The sequence below is a fragment of the Cyprinus carpio genome, chromosome A7 (assembly GCF_018340385.1).
Source record: "Cyprinus carpio isolate SPL01 chromosome A7, ASM1834038v1, whole genome shotgun sequence".
Classification (NCBI taxonomy): Eukaryota; Metazoa; Chordata; class Actinopteri; order Cypriniformes; family Cyprinidae; genus Cyprinus; species Cyprinus carpio.
The window spans coordinates 1056737-1078816 of record NC_056578.1 but is presented as its reverse complement, the minus strand read 5'-3'; the positions used below and the strand labels follow the sequence as shown (position 1 = coordinate 1078816).

General features: G+C 41.1%; 1 protein-coding gene and 1 pseudogene across 2 annotated transcripts; one reads left to right on the top strand and one right to left on the bottom strand.

Annotated features, from left to right (window-relative positions):
• The window catches only part of LOC122145497, a 643912-nt pseudogene that overhangs the window by 370908 nt on the left and 250924 nt on the right, over positions 1 to 22080 (top strand).
• Positions 5610 to 13103, bottom strand: LOC122134081. Of its 2 annotated transcripts, none has more exons than XR_006160373.1 (2): positions 6080 to 13103; positions 5610 to 5678 (listed from the first exon to the last, which is right to left on the bottom strand). XR_006160373.1 is itself a non-coding variant. In XM_042759282.1 (2 exons), exon 2 carries the CDS (start codon positions 12351 to 12353, stop codon positions 9576 to 9578), a length of 2778 nt encoding a protein of 925 aa, XP_042615216.1. In that variant the 5' UTR covers positions 12354 to 12561; positions 12963 to 13089; the 3' UTR covers positions 5610 to 9575. The 2 variants fall into 2 exon arrangements, 1 of the variants encoding a protein (XP_042615216.1); XM_042759282.1 differs by having other exon boundaries at positions 5610 to 12561; positions 12963 to 13089.

Here is a 22080-nt window from a genome sequence, read left to right as displayed (position 1 = left end):
TGCGCAAACAAGGAATTTGTTTTAAGTGACATAAGCTTCCAGTACACAGAGACAACAACACAGTCAAAAAAAAAAATTAAAAAAAAAATTATGTAAAACCTTTGCAAATAAATAAGTGTATAAACAATTGTGCTATAAATGATAATGGAATAGGATTAGGGGTAACAAATGTAACTACCACTGTAAAAAAATCCAACTCGTTACGTATGTAACCACGGTTCCCTGAATAGGGAACGAGATGCTGCGGTGACGTCACCGTATGGGAACAGAAAACATCTCGGTTACGCATGTAACCACGGTTCCCTGAATAGGGAACGAGATGCTGCGGTGACGTCACCGTATGGGAACACCTTTCAGTGTGACGAATGTCTGAAGCCCTATACCATCCCGCCAATTTTATTGGCCAAATAGCGCTTGGCACCGCCTTACGCATGCGTACGCATGGTATACCTGAGTGCCGCGCGCTATTTCGCTCAGATTTCATGAACTGAAGAATGCTATCAAGGTACGGAACGGCCGGGACCGCAGCATCCCGTTCCCTATTCAGGGAACCGTGGTTACATACGTAACCGAGATGTTCCCTTTCATAGGTCACTTCGATGCTGCGGTGACGTCACCGTATGGGAACCCTATACCATAACGCCTGACGTACCTGATAGTTGGGATCCAAGGAAAGCATCTGCTCAATCGGATAGAACTCGGGAGCCAGGAGCCATCCTCACATCCCAGACTTTAAAACTTGAAAAAAGTGCTCGGAGAGGACCATCCTGCCGCAGCACAGACATCATATATAGAAGATCCACTGAGAAATGATTTCGATGAAACCACTGCTCTCGTGGAATGAGCTCCAATTTCTAAGGGCGAAGCGAGTCCGCGCGCCTCATAGGCTAAAGATATAGTCTCCACCAACCAATGGGACATGCGCTGCTTTGTGACAGCACAGCCTCTATTTTGTGTGTCCTAACAGACAACAGCTGGTCGGACTCACGCCATGGAGCTGTTCGATCAACATAAGTCTTCAGCACTCTGACAGGGAAAAGACTCAGATCTCCTAACCCCGCCTCAGCAGGGAGTAAAGCTTCCAAGACCACTTGTTAAAGTGAAAGGGGTTCGAGGCGACCTTAGGGACATAATTAGGTCTCGGTTGCAGCAGTACTTCCACAAACCCTGGTGAAAAGTCCATGCACGAGGGCCAAACAGAAGAGCCTGCAAATCCCCAACTCTCATGAGGGAGGATAAAGCCACAAGAAGAACTGTCTTTAAAGTAGGATTATTTATTTATTTATTTTTCAAGGGCTCAAACGGATGTTCTGATAGACCTTGCAACACAATGAATAAATTCCATGAAGGAACTCGTGCAGGGCGGGAAAGGCCTTAGCCGTCGCAAACCCTGTATAAGCAACAGACCAGCGGATGATGGCCCACTGAAGTACCATCTATATATACGTGGTTAGCTGAAATGGCTGCCACGTAAACTTCAAGAGAGGCTGGTGTTACTTCATCAGAAAAACAGTCTTGAAGAAACTCCAGTACTGAAGCCACGGGGCAGTAAACTGGATCTAAATTATGAATTCCACATCAGGCAGTAAACAGTTTCCATTCGAAAGCATAAAGCGTCTCGTAGAAACTGCCCTACAATTCATTATAGTCTCGGTGGTTCCAACTGAAAAACCGGGACATATTAACTCACTCCGCTCAGAGGCCACGCCCAAAGCTTCCATAGATCTGGCCTTGGGTGCCAAGTCATCCCTCGTGCTTGCGATAGTAAGTCCTGTCTGAGGGGAATCTCCACGGAGAGCCCGCTACAGATTGAGCAGATCCGCAAACATCCGTTGTGTGGCTCCACACTGTCAATTTGGGGGTGCAACCTCCATTCCCCTTGCTCCAGGCTCTGTCCTGAGAACAAATCCATTCCGAAGTTCAAGTGCCCGGGGACATGAACCACTCGGATCGACAGAAATCTGTTCTGAGACCAAAGAAGAATTATCATCGCCAGCCTGCACAGGGGGTGAGAGCATAATCGCTCCTTGCTGATTCAGATACGACACAACCGCCATGTTGTCTGACCTGAGTAGTACATGACGGCCGATCAGCAGATTCAAGAAATACTGGAGAGCTATAAAAACTGCCAGCAATTCCAACCTGTTTATATGCCAGCCGCGTTGTGTCGCCGTCCATGCTCCGTGAGCTGGGCGTCCTTGACAAACAGTTCCCCAACTGGTCAAAGACACGTCCGTCATGCCAGTCTTGCGGGAAGCACGAATCCCCAGCTGAACTCCAGTTGAAGGAATTTAGCTGACATCCATGGTTAGGGAGAATATAGTAAAAAGACATGGAGGAAGAGATTGATGGCGGGAGAAATAAAGTAAATAGAAAATGGACTGTAGTGGAAAAGAGGAAAAGGACGAAAGATTGGAGCCAAACGTCAGGCACTGAAAGCGAGGGAGAAGATAGTCAAAGTAGAAGAAGTAAGGAGGAGTACAAGGTATTGGTGAAATTTAGTTCTGAGGCAGTAAATCAAATGAATCCATTGAAACTTACCAAGGCATTGAAAGAAATGATCGGTATAATTGAAGGTGCTAAAATTTTGCGAGATGGAAAAATGATTGTTTTTTGTAAAGATAGTAAGCAACAGAAGGCTGCTGTGGGGATTAAAACATTAGTTGGGCAAAAAGTGACGTGCAGTGTCGTGGAAGGAAAGAAATGGATACGAGGAGTAATCTCAGGTATTCCCATCGATATTTCAGCGGATGTAATAAAGAGAAACATCTCAGGAGCAACGGTTTTAGAAGCTAGGAGGCTGAAATACACTCGGAATAAAGAGAGACTGGATAGCCTTTCGGTAATGCTACGTTTTGATGAGGAGAAAATGCCAAGTAGAGTATTCCTTGGAGCAATGAGTTATGTGGTAAGACTGTTTATTCCTCCTCCGTTGAGATGTTTTAAGTGCCAGAAGTATGGGCATGTGGCTGCGGTGTGTCGAGGTAAGCAACGTTGTGCGAGATGTGGGGGAGAACATGAATATGGGGGATGTGAAGAAGGTGTAAAACCTAAGTGCTGTAATTGTGGGGGAGATCACAGTGCAGGATATGGAGGATGTCAAGTGAGGAAAAGTGCTGCTATGGTACAGAATGTCAAGGTAGTGGAAGGAATAACATATGCAGAGGCTATTAAACGAGTTAAGGATACAGAAAAAGCAGTTGAAAAGATAGCAGTTCTGCCAAAGATAAGGGAAGAGAATACAAAAGTGGGAAAGCAGAAGGAATGTGTGTTAATTGAAGACAGGCTGGCTTTTCTCACTTTCATTGCTGAAGTAGTGAATTGTTCGGCTCAGACAGAAAGTAGGACTGAGAGAATTAAAATCATAATTAGAGCAGCAGACAAATATCTAAGTATTGATGGGGTAACGGTAGAACAGGTAAATGAGAAATTAAATGTGCGTACCAATAACACACAGACAGAGCATGGAGGGGCTTAATGGTAGTGATTGTCTTGCAGTGGAATGCAAGAAGCCTTATATCTAATGGACAGGAATTTAAAAAACATGTTGATGATTTTAATGTAAAACCTCATATAATATGTGTACAGGAGACATGGTTAAAACCTAACTTGAGTTTTGTGGTTCAGGGATATTCTGTTGTGCGTAAAGATAGAAATAAAGGAACTGGTGGAGGTGTGATAACTTTTATAAAGCAAGATGTGGCCTTTCGGGAGGTAAATGTTATTGAAGAACTTGAGGCAGTGGTGGTAGAAGTGAAAGCTGAAAGTCAAAATATTAGGATAATTAATTTCTACAATCCATGTAAAAGTCTAAATAAAGAGTTGTACAAAGATATAGGAGGTGATGGGAACTGTAGGGTAGTGTGGTGTGGTGACTTTAATGCACATAGTACCTTATGGGGAAGCACAAATAATGATCCAAATGGGAATGTGGTGGAAGAAATTTTAGATGAAAATGATCTTGTATGTCTGAATGATGGTAGTGTTACAAGGATGGATGTAGTCAGAGGAAGGCATTCAGTATTAGATCTAACAATTGTATCTAGTGGATTAGCAAGAAAATGTAAATGGGAAGTATGTGAGCAAAGTAGTATGGGTAGTGACCATTATCCTATTAAATGTAGTATTGGGATGGAAGTAGAGGAATGTCTTGAAGAGAACATTCAAAGGTGGAGATTTAAAAAAGCAAATTGGGAAGAGTTCAAAGAAATATGTGAAAGTAAAATGGCAGGTATGAAAGTAAATTTAGGAGACATAGAGGAACTGAATAAGGAAATAAATAATATTCTTTGTAATACAGCTAATGAGGTAATAGGAAAAAATAAAGGTATTAGGGTAAAAAAGGCAGTACCTTGGTGGACAGACGAATGTAGTGAAGTAATTAAAATGAGAAACAAAGCGTTAAGAAAAGTGAAAAAAACATATTTATTTGATGACTTAATAGCATATAAGAGAGCCCAGGCAGATGTAAGAAGAGTAATAAGGGTGAATAAAAGGAAGTATTGGAGGACTTTTTGTGATGAAATAGGTGAGAGTACAGATATAAGTGAAATGTGGAATATGATAAGAAAGATGGGAGGGATTCAACTGCATAAAGGTGTCCCAACGTTAATCAAAGATGATAAATATTTTACATCTAATGAAGAAAAGGCAGAGGAGTTAGTAGAAGCTTTTGTAAAGGTTCACAGTGATAGTAACATATCAGATGATATGAGAACGCATAGAGAGCAAATCATGAGTGAAAATCCCAATACAATGGTTCAAAGAGTGCTTGAGGGTGATGTAATGGATGAAGGGTTTACCATCTATGAGTTGAAACGGGTACTACAAGGGGTCAGGCATACATCTCCAGGGAAGGACGATATATGTTATGAAATGATAAAACATCTTTCAGATGTGTCTCTGAATTTTATCTTACTACTTTTCTATAAGATATGGGAAATAGGTAAACTTCCCTCTTCATGGAAACATGGTGTAATCATTCCAATTGCAAAACCTGGGAAGAATCATTCGTTAGCATCTAGTTATAGACCGATTGCATTAACATCAAATATGTGTAAATTAATGGAAAGAATGGTAATAGGCAGATTAAATTATGTTATAGAAAAGGAAAATCTTCTGTGCTCATATCAAAGCGGATTTAGAAAAGGACGAAATACTATGGATTCAGTTATATGTTAAGAATCTGAAATCAGAAAGGCAATGGTAAATAAAGAAGTATTAGTTGGAGTATTTTTTGATGTTGAAAAGGCTTACGTGTTATGGAGAGAGGGACTTTTAATTAAATTAGAAAAGATGGGCATTAAAGGAAAAATGTATAATTGGATAATGGATTTTCTGCTAAATAGGACTATTCAAGTTAGTGTTGGGGCAAGTTATTCTAGGATTTTTTCAATTGATAATGGTACACCACAAGGAAGTGTGTGTAGTCCAGTACTCTTTAATATCATGATTAATGATATATTTTCCAAAGTTGGACAAGGTATTGGAAAATCCCTGTATGCAGATGACGGTGTGTAGTAAACCTTACTACATTTGAATTACAACTGGTTGAGGCGGCCAAGTATGGACCAGATTCCGGTCAGAGAATCAGGAGAGCAGGAGAAGTCTTTAGATTGAGACATTTATTTTACTCCATATGCATCTGCATATGCCTCTGGTATGAATTTAGATGTGTTCTACAAAGAAACAAAGGAAATGATTACAAATTACTCACTATTAACAAATGTTTAAATTGCCTATAACATCTACTGACATAATATAATGGCATAGCACCACTAGTATTTATCAGCAAATATACATTTATAACCCAAATATATTTTACAGAAATGTCTGTACTCAAAGTGACAATATGGTCAACAACAACACAATAAGGGACTGAGTAATGCCCGCTTGTATAAGTAAATGCGTTCGTGACGGCTACATATAGCTGACATTATATATGACTCAGCAAAACAATCGCGGCAAATCGCGGCCGCAAATAACCGATCAAACAGGACACCGCGAACAGTATAAACATCAGAAATAGCAATAGCATGCATAACATATAATAATTGGATACAATATTGTTCGGACTTACTTGTATTATATGAACACATAACAGAAAACATAGCAGCAGCATAAACACAGACAGATAGCTGGTCTTCACTGGCAGGTAACAGTAATAAACGTCCCTCTAGGAAACGTGTATTGAACTTTAGTTCCTAGTTCCTGAAATGGTCTTTCTGACACAGCCGCCCCAATTATCTGGCAAGATAATTGAACACTCTAAGAAAGTCTATCAGGGGTGCTTGTGTCATTATCCTCAAGATGAGGAAGAGGGATTAATCGCACAACCGGACGAGTGTAAGTTTTGTCTTTAACCTGGACTCTGACGATACGAATTCTACCATCAGCCCCAGGTAAGGTCTCTGTTATGGTTCCTACAGGCCAGAGTGAGCGTGGTAGTTGTGGATCTGCAACAAGTACTACTTGCCCTACTGTCAGTTCCCTGCCCTCGGTCGTCCACTTTTGACGTCCCTGCATGTCTGGGAGGTATCGGCGAATAAAGGCAGCCCAGAAACAATCAGCCAGCACCTGGCTATGTCTCCACCTTCGTTTTCCAAGCAGGTTGTTAGAGTCATACAAGACCTGAGGTAGCGAGGCATCTCGACGACCCATAAGTAGTAGATTTGGAGTCACAGGGTCCACATCCGCAATATCAGAGGATACGTAGCCAAGTGGCTTGGAGTTTAGGATGCTTTCAACTTCTACCATAAGGGTCTGCAGTACTGGTTCCGGCACCGACTGCTCTCTGAGGACCACACGGAGTGCTGCCTTAACTGATTTTATCTCGCGCTCCCAGATTCCCCCAAAGTGAGGAGCATTTGGGGGGTTATGGCGAAACCAAATTTTCTGCTCCGCCAGCTGTTCCTGTAGCTTTGGTGACATGGCTTCAAAGGATTCCCATAACTCCCGATCACCTCCAATGAAGTTGGTGCCATTGTCGCACAACAGCTCCATAGGCTTGCCGCGTCGGGCTATGAAGCGGCGCAGGGAGAGCAGAAAAGCGTCACTGTCCATATGCTCCAACAGATCCAGGTGCACACAACGTGTCGTTAAGCATTTGTAAATAATCCCCCACCTTTTCTCTTGACGGCGCCCAATTTTGACTGGGCCAAAGCAGTCAACGCCAGTAGAATAGAAAGGTGGCTTATACAGATTTAATCGGCAGGGGGGTAGATCTGCCAGACGTGGGGTTTGAGGTTTGGCGCGCCAGAACTGACAGTCTCGACAGCTGTGCTGATGTTTACGAACTGCTTCTCGGCCTCGAAGTATCCAATACTGGCGGCGCAGTTCTGACAGAACCCTTTCTGAGCCAGGGTGAAGGAGTCGTTGATCGGCTCCTTAATTAAGAGCTTGGTGATAGGATGGCTAGGGTCTAATACAATTGGGTGTATGGCCTCTGGGTCGAGGTCACTAGCACGCCGTAGCCGTCCGCCCACTCTAATGAGACCAGTTGCATTATCATATTCAGGGGCAAGTGAGCCTAAGCGACTGGTTTGAGGAACAGGGTGTCCGACCTTTAAATGTCTAACCTCAGTAGGAAAGGAGTCCATTTGAGCCTGTGCCAGAAGTAGCTTTTCAGCTTCAATATATTCAGAAGCCTCTGGTGAATGGTCAGTGTCGGTGGTAGCCGCCCCATGCAGGGATCTAACAGTGGCCTGGACGAGCTCTTGCCATGTGTGGAATTGGCTTGAATCTGGAAGAGAACGTCTAAGCAATGAAGCAGCTCCAATAAAGGCAGATTTCTTTAATTCATTGCAGTCAGGCTCTCCTTCAGTTTTGGGCATTGACGGCCATTGGTCAGGTGACTGGTTCAGGAAGGCTGGACCTGAGCTCCACTGATGAGGGCCTGTTAATTCGGTCAGTCTTAGACCTCGTGTGATGTGGTCGGCTGGGTTGTGACTTGAATCCACATACCTCCATTCAGACATCTCTGTTAAAGTCTGTATCTCTGCCACACGTGTCCCTACAAACACTTTGTAGCGGCATGATTCAGATGTCAACCAGTACAACACAGTGGTAGAATCAGACCAGAAAGTGACTTTGTTGACAGGTATGGTCAACTCAGTTTGGATCACCTTGCCCAACTGGGCGCCGGTAAGGGCAGCACACAGCTCCAAACGAGGTATTGACAGGCATTTGCGAGGTGCTACTCTAGACCTGGCCAAGACAAAGGTAAGAATAACCAGTCTTTGATCATCTGTGGTGTGTAGGTATGCTACTGAACCGTAGGCCCTTTCTGATGCACCACTAAAGACATGAAGTTCTCGGATGGCCAAGGGGTTGTCAGAGGCTGTGGTGTATGCTCGAGGAAACTGCAGCTTGGTAAGTGTTGGGAGCTCTCCTACCCAGGTGAGCCAACTTTCTCTCAAATGTAACGGCTCTATGGGTTCGTCCCAACCAAGATTGTGCTTCCAGATATCTTGAATAATAACTTTGGCCCTGGTTGTGAACGGAATAATGAACCCTAAAGGGTCATACTGACTCGCCAAAGTTTTATATATATTCCTCATGGTAGGTTCAGCAGTCTCCACAGAACGCAAGTTGTACCCCAGAGTGTCATTGATGCAATCCCACCGCAGACCAAGAGTGAGTTCCTGAAGGTCCGTACTGCTTTGTGTTAACCAGCGCTCACTATTTTCAGACCTGGCCTCTGGAGGTAGGTGTTAGGTTACAGATGGCACAGTGCATGCCCACTGTCTAATCTTGAAGCCCCCTTCGGAAAGGATCTGGCACAGCCCATCCACTATCACTTTAGCCTCACTTGTCGTTTGTACACAGTGAAGGCAGTTGTCGACATAGAATGAATGTTCCACAATATCAACTAAGTCAGCCATATCATCTTTGTGCCCCTGGACATGTTGTTGAAGGGCATGGATGGCACAACAGGGGCTGCATGTAGTGCCAAATGGAAGCACTTGCCACTCATATATCTCAGGTTCTGCTTCCCTGTACATGTCTCTCCAAAGGAAACGCAGTATTGATTTGTCCCCAGGCAGCAAGCGGACTTGGTGGAACATACCTTTGATGTCCCCACTGATAGCAACAGTGTGCTGGCAGAATCTCAGGAGCACACCTAGTAAGGATGGTCCCAAAGTTGGCCCTGGCAGCAGCTGATCATTCAAAGACTGTCCTTGATGTTGGAATGAGCAGTTGAAAACAATTCTGTCTTTACCATTGTGTTGCACCATGTGGTGCGGAATGAACCAAGACTCTGTACTTTGGGCCGCTTCCTTTGCACTTATCTTAGCCACATAACCAGCTGACTCCAACTTACGGATCTCACTGCAGTAAACTTTAGCCTTCTCTGGATCGCGTGTCAGTCTGCGCTCTGTGCGGTGTAAACTGGGGAGAACCGTCGTTTTATCTGTGTGGAGTAAGCTCAGAGGGGTTTTTCTCAGCAATGGGGTAGCATATTGTTGCACATGGTCCACCGTCACTCTGATAGTGGCATTTTGAAGCAAGGTATAAGCCTCTTTGTCCTGTTTGGACCTGGTAATCATCTTAGTATTGTATGGGATGGTGTCAACTTACCAGAGTCTTTCCACATGATGAATCAGGTCATCACGGGTTGGAACTGTCATAATGTGGAGGCACTGCTGATTTCCCCTTGAAGGCTGCATGGGACTCATCGGGCCTTGGAGAGACCATCCAAGTTGTGTATGAACAGCAATGGGTCCCCCTACTGGGCCTTTGCATATGGGCTGAACAGGTGTCAGGAGATGCGGCATGTCAGACCCAATAAGAAGCAGTGGTTTCACTCTGTCCATAGGAGGCAGTGGCAGGTCCTGCAGATGTCGATAGGCCTTCTGGAGGGCAGCCACTGGGTAGTTGTGTTCTGCTAGACACAGACCCATAGCAGTGAATGCATTGTGTATAGCAAACTTCCTCTTAGGCTTGGATAATGAAGACACCTCAAAAGATACAGATGACCCTGCAAGTTCAGTGTGACACTGGTGAATTGTCTGCAAGGGGAGCAATTCAGGGGTACCAGATAATTTAAGCTGCTGCACTACTGGCTGAAGCACTAATGTTCTCTCTGACCCGTCATCAAGAACTGCGTGAGTTTCCATGGTTTGCTGACCATTGTGTAGAAGGACTTTAACCACTTTCAGCATGACCTTGGGTGAATGGTTAGGACGATCAAGGTAAATCCTGGTCGGTGGCAAACTGACCATGAGTACAGCTCTGGAAGTATCATCAACAGAATCATGCAGAACTGTAAGATGTAACTCTTTACAAACACCACATGTACGCTTGAGGTTGCAGACCTCCACTGCATGAGTTCGGCCACACCTCCAGCAACGTTTTCCCTCTTTAATCCAAGTGATGATTTGAGCTGTAGTTAGTTTCTTAAACTGGTCACAGGCATTGAGGTAATGATCCCTGCTATCACAATGAGGACAATATGGCCTGGGCTTCGGCTTTGAGCTAGATTTCTGTGCTGCAGTATCAGGACCTTTCGTGCCCCTCTCACTGGTCAACAGAACCGGTGTAAATCGCTCCTTTGGACGAGTAGATGTTGTAGGTTTACCATAGGACTTGGGTGAGTCGCTCTGAAACAAGGCTGCAGCTCGGTTGGAAATGCGTTTCGCCTGGGACTTAATCTCTAACAACGAAGCCAGATCGGGGAGTGTATAGGTTTTGTCTGTGCCTGTCTGGAGAATACCCTTACTCAGACAGTATTCAACAAAGCTATCACGATAGGCAGGTGGCAACTTGCTGAGCAGACGATCCACATGAGAGCCACACATGAGCTCGAAACCATTCTGACCTTCGAGAGTCCTCAACATGCCTACCAATGATTGCACTGACAAGGCAAAGGAGTCAAAGGCATTAGCATCGCCCAGTCTAAGTGGTGGACTGTTCATAATGGCACCCAGCTCTGACTGCACAAGTTGTCTTGGCTGCCCATACTTATCCTGAAGTGCCTGCAGCGCAGCGGAGTATGGATGCGAATGATACATGTAGGCTTTAGCTAGCTGCTGAGCACTGGGAAGTTTCAAATGGCTTAACAGGACGTGGTATTTGTACTGCTCACTGAGATAGCTGTGATTACTTAACAAATTGTCCAAAGCCAATTTTAACAGTGCAAAGTCACTCTCATTACCACTTTCAAACACTGGTAGCTTAGGTTGTGGGATGCCATAAGCTGAGGCATATAGTAGCTCTGTACCAGGGTATGCAGAATGTGTGTGGGGAAGGTGCAGGAATGAGGGTGGCTGAGCAAAGCTAGCATTAGGTGGCATAGCTGATGCCTGCTGGCTAGTAACTTGAGGTTGCAGATTATATGCATGTGTGCTCACTGGAGGGTTCAATGATTGATGTATCACATATGGACTTGTAGACAGCTGTGGCACAGACGGCATGCTCATATTCATGTAGTGCGCAGCAGTGGACTTAACTGTGGCTAATGAGGAGGGCTGAGGTACCACATATGATGCTGACATCACTGTGTGTAATGGCGCAGTTATAGCGGCAGCCTGAGATACTTTAGAGACTGGTGACGAAACTGCTTGTGGCAAGTGGAGTGCTTTAGGAAAAGAAACACTCACGGATTCAGTGGTAGGTAATGTCAGCGCCTGTGGCCTGAGTGACAGCTGTGATGTGTCTTCCAGCATTATCTGATCACCTGAGGAAGGCTGTACAGATGATGTCACGGCTGGTGACTGAGTAAAGGGCTGCTGAGACAACAAGTGAGACTGTGGACTCATGGCTGGACTACTCTGACTGGGATGAGGTGGAGGCAAAGGGCTGGCTGGTGAGCCTGGAGGCACAGGAGTTGCTGAACAAGAGTCTTTAATAAGCATGGTAGATACAAGCTTTGCTACCTCGAGTTCGGTCTCTGCTTGTTGCAGCTTGCGCTGTCTCTCTAGATGCTTGGACAAAGCCTCCTTAGCTGCGAGAGCCTCTTCCTGAATGCGCTGAGCTTCCTTTGCTTGTGTCTGCAGCCGCTGATATTCCATGTCAGCGAGTGAGTCCTCCTGTACCTGCTGCCGGAGACTGTCAAACTGTCTCTGCTTAATCTTCTCCTCCAAAACAGCAGTCTGGACATTAGAGAGTTCTGGTGGAAGATAAACGCCAGTGGAGGTAATGGAACGCCTACTGGTCCTGGAATGAGAGCTGGTACTGCTGTGGGACGTTTTCCTCGAGCTGCTTCTACGTTGACTGGGACAGGGGGTAGAAACTTTAGGAGGATGGTCCTCTGCGGGCTGGTAGCCAACCTCATAATCATCCAGGTGAGGCGGAAGATTTGTCCTGCGGCGAGGTCTTTCCATTGTCTCTGTGTCACTTACTGTTGGGTCCATACTGGTTTGATGTTGCTCTCAATCCGGCTCGAAGGACCAAACTAATGTAGTAAACCTTACTACATTTGAATTACAACTGGTTGAGGCGGCCAAGTATGGACCAGATTCCGGTCAGAGAATCAGGAGAGCAGGAGAAGTCTTTAGATTGAGACATTTATTTCACTCCATATGCATCTGCATATGCCTCTGGTATGAAATTAGATGTGTTCTACAAAGAAACAAAGGAAATGATTACAAATTACTCACTATTAACAAATGTTTAAATTGCCTATAACATCTACTGACATAATATAATGGCATAGCACCACTAGTATTTATCAGCAAATATACATTTATAACCCAAATATATTTTACAGAAATGTCTGTACTCAAAGTGACAATATGGTCAACAACAACACAATAAGGGACTGAGTAATGCCCGCTTGTATAAGTAAATGCGTTCGTGACGGCTACATATAGCTGACATTATATATGACTCAGCAAAACAATCACGGCAAATCGCGGCCGCAAATAACCGATCAAACAGGACACCGCGAACAGTATAAACATCAGAAATTGCAATAGCATGCATAACATATAATAATTGGATACAATATTGTTCGGACTTACTTGTATTATATGAACACATTACAGAGAACATAGCAGCAGCATAAGCACAGACAGATAGCTGGTCTTCACTGGCAGGTAACAGTAATAAACGTCCCTCTAGGAAACGTGTATTGAACCTTAGTTCCTAGTTCCTGAAATGGTCTTTCTGACACGGTGCACTGTGGAAACGGGGTAGAAATGTGACTGGAAAGCTGTATGCAGAAAGCCATCATAGAAGTGGAAAAATGGGCTAATAACTGGAGCTTTAGAATGTCTGTTGAAAAAACAAAAGTAATATGTTTTTCTAAGAAAAAGAAATTACCAAGTACTAAACTTAAGTTATATGATAAGGTATTAGAACAGGTCTCAGAAGTTAGGTTCCTTGGGATCTGGATGGATTCTAGACTTTACTTTTGCGTCACACATCAAGAAAGTGGTTGAAAAATGTAAAAAGGGAGTTAATGTTCTCAGGTGTCTTGCAGGAGTAGATTGGGGGGCAACTCGGTATTCTTTAAAGAGAATTTACTGTGCAATGATAAGGCCAATTATTGATTATGGTGGCATAGTATACAGTTCAGCAGGACCTTCCACACTAAAGAAAGTATATGGAGTACAATCTCAGGCACTGAGAATAGCATGTGGGGCATTTAGAACATCTCCAATCTCTGCTTTGCAGGTTGAAATGGCAGAAATGCCTTTAGAAATTAGGAGAATTAAGCTGAAAATGGAGTATTGGTGCTCCGTAAAGGGACATGCAGATGCTCATCCAGCAAAAGATGTGGTAAAAGAAAGTTGGGAGCATGAATATGCAAGTTTTAATAGTTTTGGATGGAATGCTGATAAAGTTGCCAAAGATATTGGAATAGATGGTATAGTCATGAATCATACGGTAATAACACCAAGTGTACCCCCTTGGATGTACAAAATACCTTTAGTGGATCTACAATTAAACATCATAAAGAATGAAAAGGAAAGGTGTGTATCTATGAATATAGCAGTGGTAAAATTATTTGAATCAAAACTATAACAATAGTGTTCAGATATTTACTGATGGGTCTAAAAATCCTCAATCTGGTTATACAGCAGCAGCAATATATATACCTCATATTGAACAAAGTACTGTTAAAAGGCTGTCTAATAATATAACAGTATTTACAACAGAACTCATGGCAATATTCATAGCAATGATATGGGTAGAAGAATCTAATATTAAGGATACAGTCATATGCTCTGATTCATTCTCAGCTTTGTGCAGCTTAAAGAGTGGAATGTCAGATGCTAGACAAGATATCTTATACGATATATTACAGATTTTGTACAGAATAAATCCACTAGACAAAAATATATCATTTTTATGGATACCAGCTCATGTTGGAGTTGAGGGAAATGAGATAGTGGACAAACTGGCAAAGACGGGATTAAAAAAGGATGAAGTCGACATAGAGATTCCATTAAGCAAAGCTGAAGCTAAGTGCATTGTAAGAAAAGCTGTTATAAATATCTGGCAAGACAACTGGAATAAGGAGTTAAAAGGAAGACATCTGTACAATATTCAGGATACAGTGGGGAGTGAAAGGAGAAATTATGGATCCAGAAGAGATGATACGATTATCTCAAGGATACGCATTGGGCACAACAGATTAAATTATTATTTACACATGTTAGGTAAAAGTGAGACAGATGGGTGCATCCATTGTGGGGTGGCAGAAACAGTGGAGCATGTGCTTGTTCAATGTCAAGCATATAATGAGGAACGAGCTCAACTTGGTGGAAGATCTAAAGGAACTGAAAGTTCAGCTAGCAATAAAATATTTATTTCAGAGTGCACAGATACAACCAAAAGTGTACACTATTTTATTTAAATATTTGAGAGATACACGGTTGATAAACAGAATATTACACAAATAAGGTTACACAAATAAGGTTTTTTTTTTTTTTGTGTGTGTGTGTGTATTACTAGATAGTAGTTTTCCATTCCATCACCCTAGGTATTCACACTCCATCCCAGTAGGTGGCGGAAATGTACCAAAAGCTGGTTTGCCAACCGCCAATAAACAATAAAGAAGAAGAAGAAAGAAGAAGAAAATAACCTAAATAAATTACACAAATGTTTAACGTAAAATGTAACGTTGTGTTTTGGAAAGACTATTTAAGGAATGTAATGATTTAGCGATCTTCTAGTTTACTTCAAGTGCTTCATTTGAAGGCCATGTTCAGTTCGCTTTGTAAAATTTGAATTAAAACACAAATAAAATACACGAATTTATTGTGTAAGTTATAGTTATTACAGTAAACTGTATTTAAATGGAGTGTGTGTTGTGGATGGAGTTAATACATATTTTTATGTAATCAAAGAAGCATACGAAGCCATACGGAACACATTCATATGCCTATAATGTGAATTACAAATGCTAAATTGAGGATTAATCTTTCTTTTTGGATGCTTGATTTGCGTTAGAGGAAGGCTTTAAGACTAAGCAGAATCCTCTGCCTGGTCAGTCCTCGTTTTGATTTCTGCAAATCGGTTTTGGCAAACGTTAATGCAAAAACGTGATTATTGTTTGTCAAGGCACGCCACCAAAACAGAGCACTAACGTTAAGTTACTTGGAAAAAAAATCTGAGTGAATAACGTTACACGATTAACAATAAAAAAGTCGTCACTATTGTAGTACTGATAAATAGAGGGAAAAACAGCATTTACATTTAAGTTATAGGGTATTCTTAACCTTGTTAACCGTGTGGTTATGATCTTAGACGTAGAACATAACGTGATTCACATAACATCTGGTCTAAAACACGTGTTCCCCCCCCCCCGAGGAAAACAGGAACTTCCCGGGCAAGAGTGAACTGGACGCGGTGTAGTTATAGCAGCTAGGAAAGCGATAGGCCGCCAGGAAGCGCACTACGGAATTTTAAGTGTGATGATGATCCCTCCCTCATCCGTTGTATCTTTAAAGAGGAATTTATGTGCAATGATAAGGCCAATTATTGATTATGGTGGAATAGTATAACAGTTTCAGCAGCAGCCTTCCATACTAAAGAAAAGTAAAAAAGGAGTACAATCACAGGCACTGAGAATAGCATGTGGGGCCAATTTAGAACAATCGCCAATCTCTGCTTTGCAGGTTGAATGGCAGAAATGCCTTTTAGAATTAGGAGAATTAAGCTGAAAATGGCGTATTGGGTGCTCCGTAAAGGGACATGCAGATGCTCATCCAGTAAAAGATGTGGTAAAAGAAAGTTGGAGCATGAATATGCAAGTTTTAATAGTTTTGGATGGAATGCTGTTAAGTTGCCAAAGATATTGGAATAGATGGTATAGTCATGAATCATACGGTAATAACACCAAGTGTACCCCCTTGGATGTACAAAATGCCTTTAGTGGATCTAACAATTAAACATCATAAAGAATGAAAAGGAAAGGTGTGTATCTATGAATGATAGCAGTGGTAAATTATTTGAATCAAAACTATAACAATAGTGTTCAGATATTTACTGATGGGTCTAAAAATCCTCAATCTGGTTATACAGCAGCAGCAATATATATACCTCATATTGAACCAGTACTGTTAAAAAGGCTGTCTAATGATATATCAGTATTTACAACAGAACTCATGGCAATATTTATAGCAATGATATGGGTAGAAAGAATCTAATATTAAGGATACAGTCATATGCTCTGATTCATTCTCAGCTTTGTGCAGCTTAAAGAGTGGAATGTCAGATGCTAGACAAGATATCTTATATGATATATTACAGATTTTGTACAGAATAAATCCACTAGACAAAAATATATAATTTTTATGGATACCAGCTCATGTTGGAGTTGAGGGAAATGAGATAGTGAACAAACTGGCAAAGACGGAATTAAAAAAGGATGAAGTCGACATAGAGATTCCATTAAGCAAAGCTGAAGCTAAGTGCATTGTAAGAAAAGCTGTTATAAATATCTGGCAAGACAACTGGAATAAGGAGTTAAAAGGAAGACATCTGTACAATATTCAGGATATAGTGGGGAGTGAAAGGAGAAAATATGGATCCAGAAGAGATGATACCATTATCTCGAGGATACGCATTCGGCACAACAGATTAAATTATTATTTACACATGTTAGGTAAAAGTGAGACAGATGGGTGCATCCCAATTGTGGGGTGGCAGAAACAGTGGAGCATGTGCTTGTTCAATGTCAAGCATATAATGAGGAACGAGCTCAACTTGTGGAAGATCTAAAGGAACTGAAAGTTCAGCTAGCAATAAAATATTTATTTCAGAGTGCACAGATACAACCAAAAGTGTACACTATTTTATTTAAATATTTGAGAGATACACGGTTGATAAACAGAATATTACACAAATAAGGTTACACAAATAAGGTTTTTTTTTTTTTTTGTGTGTGTGTGTGTGTATTACTAGATAGTAGTTTTCCATTCCATCACCCTAGGTATTCACACTCCATCCCAGTAGGTGGCGGAAATGTACCAAAAGCTGGTTTGCCACCGCCAATAAACAATAAAGAAGAAGAAGAAAGAAGAAGAAAATAACCTAAATAAATTACACAAATGTTTAACGTAAAATGTAACGTTGTGTTTTGGAAAGACTATTTAAGGAATGTAATGATTTAGCGATCTTCTAGTTTACTTCAAGTGCTTCATTTGAAGGCCATGTTCAGTTCGCTTTGTAAAATTTGAATTAAAACACAAATAAAATACACGAATGTATTGTGTAAGTTATAGTTATTACAGTAAACTGTATTTAAATGGAGTGTGTGTTGTGGATGGAGTTAATACATATTTTTTATTTAATCAAAGAAGCATACGAAGCCATACGGAACACATTCATATGCCTATAATGTGAATTACAAATGCTAAATTGAGGATTAATCTTTCTTTTTGGACGCTTGATTTGCGTTAGAGGAAGGCTTTAAGACTAAGCAGAATCCTCTGCCTGGTCAGTCCTCGTTTTGATTTCTGCAAATCGGTTTTGGCAAACGTTAATGCAAAAACGTGATTATTGTTTGTCAAGGCACGCCACAAAACAGAGCACTAACGTTAAGTTACTTGGAAAAAAAATCTGAGTGAATAACGTTACACGATTAACAATAAAAAAGTCGTCACTATTGTAGTAATGATAAATAGAGGGAAAAAAACAGCATTTAAATTTAAGTTATAGGGTATTCTTAACCTTGTTAACCGTGTGGTTATGATCTTAGACGTAGAACATAACGTGATTCACATAACATCTGGTCTAAAACACCGAATATATATAATCATGTTGAATTATCAGCAAATGTCTAGTATTTCAGGAGCTTAGTTTTTTTTTAGCATACCTCTTCTTAGCACCATTTAATTGGTTAAATGTAATTTGGCATTGTTCTTTTGCATTGAATGTGATTTATCTAATATTCTCCTTTTTGCAATACTTATGTTGTGTTTTAAACAATTCATGTCAATTTAGTTAGAATGTAACACTGCACGTGTAACTGATTTTGTTTTTCTTTTCTTAGGTTTGGAATGCAGTGTAAGCTTTGCAGATTTTCCCACAGTAGCAGAGAGGTCCTCTTGAAACACTACAGGCTTCGGCACTATCAAGGGCGATCCTGGCAGCATCCTTGCTTGTATACTGACTGCGTCTGCACTTAACTGTAGGTGCGTTAAAAACACATTTGACAAGATCACAGAAACACACTGCTGCACTTACTGACCACTTTAATTTTTCATGTGAGTTATGTGATTTCAAAGATGTTTGTCAGCCATCCCAGTTTTTAAACCATATCAGAAATCATTTGAGGAGGCATGACACAGTCAGTTGTCCTTTTATAGATTGTGAGCTGACAACTAATGTCCTTTCAACTTTTAGTAGCCACATATCTCGGAAGCATAAATCTCAAGGTTTTGAAGATTTTAGCTCGTCTGTTACATTGCGAACTGATCGTTTGGAAAGCAATAAAGAGACAGGGTCGGAAGACTCAACAGATCCTATGCAGAATCTGCAGTCAAATGTTAGTGATGTCACTGTTCCTGCAGTTCCTTCTGAACATGAAACAAATGTGTATTTAGAGCCTGTAGAGTATAGAGGTCTATAGCACAAATTTGCATCATTGATCACTTTGGAAGGAATTGTTCCATCTGAGTTATCAGTGTGCTTAAAAGAACTCATCACAAAGAAATATTTTACTCTTGATACTCTGAACAAATGTATCAAGTCCTTTCCTTACAAGGACTCAGACAGAGTAAACAGACCCCAAGTAACTTCCCGGTCCAGTTTCTCAAAGAAAGCCATAGGTGGGAATGGGCATGAGAATTGGGCATTACTACGCTTATTACCATTATTGATTGGTAATGGGCCAATTTTTCTCATTTGTAAGTCTCATTTGTAAGTCGCTTTGGATAAAAGCGTTTGCTAAATGATTAAATGTAAATGTAATGTAATGGTAATCTTGTACCCAATTCTGAGCCTGCTTGGGAAATTTTGATGGACTTGAGAGAGATAGTGGAGTTGTTTATGTCAGTCAAGTTCTCAGAAGCAATGCTATGCTTTTTAGAACGAAAAATTGTAGAACACAGACAACTACTCCAAGACACATTCCCAAACCTGAAATTGCGCCCGAAACACCACTACGTGGAGCATTATCCACACCTGATTCGCTGTTCTGGGCCATTAGTCGAGCTTTGGACATTCAGATTCGAGGCAAAGCACAGCTATTTCAAAGGTGTTGTGCATGATGTCCACAATTTTAAAAACATTCCACTCACCTTGGCAACTAAGCATCAGTCTCTTTTCATCACCTTTGTCTGTGCAGAAGGTAAAAACTGTAAGAACATGTACATTGGAAGAACTGCAGAAGACTGCAGTTCGTAAAAAATACCCTCACAAAGAAGTTTTGTCACTTGCGTCTGATGTGCATTTGCATGGAATTCACTTCAGTGAAGGCATGATTTTGTCCTCAGGTCAATGCAGTGGCTTGCCTGATTTTTTCAGAATACTTAGTGTACTTGCCAATGCTAACAAGGTGGGCCTTTCTTTGCAAAAGGCTTTCGTCATGGTACATTGAGCACTACAGGTGTTATGAGTTTTCTGAAACAAGTGCAATTGAAATCCTTGAGCCAGATGATCTTAATGATCCTCATCCTCTCACATCATATACAGTTCAGGGAAGGAACATGATTGCGCTGAAGAGATTCCTTCTCCATTAATTGTTCCTCACATAGTCACACAATTTACATTAAAAGTGGGTCATTGTATTCTGATTTGAACTTTAACGTAACAAAGTATGTCACAGGTTGATGGAACTGTTCCCCAAAATGTAAATGACATTTTGGACCTGTATGACTTCCTAATTCAGAAGACAAAAGTGGTTGTTTTAAAGGGTAAGTTCACTCAAAAATGAAAATTCTGTCGATAATTACACACCCTCTTGTCAGTCCAAACCTGTAAGACCTTTGTTCGTCTTTGGTACATAAATTAAGATATTTTTAATTAAATCCGAGAGCTCTCTGACCCCCATAGACAGCAAGGGTCCAACCACGTTTAAGGTCTAGGAAAGTACCAAGAACATCATCAAAATATTCCATGTGACATCAGTGGTTCAACCATAATTTTATGAAGCTATGAGAACACTTTTTGTTGGTACTCTCCAAAATGGCACTAGGGTGACGTGGAGGAGAAGAATTGTTGAATAAAGGTATTTTTGTTTGTTTTTTGCAAACACAAATAATACTCGTTAGCTTCATAAAAATTACAGGTGAGCCGCTGATGTCACATGGACTATTTTGTCAATGTTCTTGGTACCTTTCTGGACCTTGAATATGGTAAGACCCTTGCTGTCTATGCAGGGTTAAAGAGCTCTCGGATTTAATAAAAAAATATCTTAATTTTTGTTCCGAAGGCGAACAAAGGTCTTAGGGGTTTGAAACAACATGAGGGTGAGTAATTAATGATAGAATTTTCATTTTTGGTAAACTATTACTTCAGTGAATTTGACAGTCTGCTTTTCTTTTTTTCTTTTTTCTCAATAGAGCCATATATCTAACTTTAAAGATTAAAAAAGACCCGGAAATCTCAAAAGTACTTCATTTTACACAAATGCACAAGTATTATATATCTAAATTTAAAGATTAAAAAAGACCCGGAAATCTCAAAAGTACTTCATTTTACTTGTGCATTTTACTTGTGCATTATATCCCAAGTTTTATAATGTTTTTGGAACCTTTCAGCAAGTCAGTATACACTGCTGTTGTGTTGAAAATACAGATATTCGTTCTAAAATTTTTTTTTTTCTTCTTCTGCATTAGAAAGTAACACAGATTTAGAATTATGTGACTTGGCAAGGCTTAGCAAATTATGAAAGTTTTCATTTTGGAACTACCCCCTTAAGTCATTTTACATGTTACCACATATTAAGCTTTGCCATATACTTAATGTACATGATTTATTTTTAATCAGAATTTTGTTTTACAGAATATGCGGCTCCGTGTTGTGTTGGCCCCTGATAATATTAGGAGGCTGGATATTTTGGAAAATCTCACTTTGGTTGAACACTTGAAAACAATTCTTAAAGAAAGGCTTGAAATCAAGGATGATTTTCTGATTCAGTTTGAGGATCCTGAGTTTGGAAATGAACTCTGTAACTTGACCAATATAACAGAGCTTCCACCAGAAAGAGCAGTGCTGAAGATACTCCAGAAAGTACCTGAAGACTCAGAACCAGAGACCTCGATTTCCTCTTTAGACACTGCCAGTGTGTCCTCTCCATATGATAGTTCAAACCAGAGTTTCCCCTTTGTGTCTGTGAGACAGCATGGAAATTCTCAGTGGCCATCTCCTTTCCCGATTCCCAAGTTCTATTATAATGAGTTGCGGCTTGAGAAAGGGAATGGGAATTTTAAAGAAGATGGAACACTGCTCACCGTATCAAGAGAAATGAAAATGGAAATCCTGGACAGCATAGCTCAGGCAATTTTTTCATTCAAAGCTTACCCAAACAATCAAGAGTTGGAGTCTGTGTCTGCTGCACTGATTGAAAAGTATCCATGTCTAAAGGACTCAGGCTCAGGAACAGGTTATCACAGCTGGACTATGAGCATCAAATATAATAGAGGGCTCTACCATCAGAAACAACGAACAGCAGGTTGCTCTGAA

What these genes read in the sequence shown, in the direction of transcription:
- LOC122134081 (XM_042759282.1), bottom strand. Translation starts at nt 12,353, where the DNA reads ATGGACCCAACAGTAAGTGACACAGAGACAATGGAAAGACCTCGCCGC.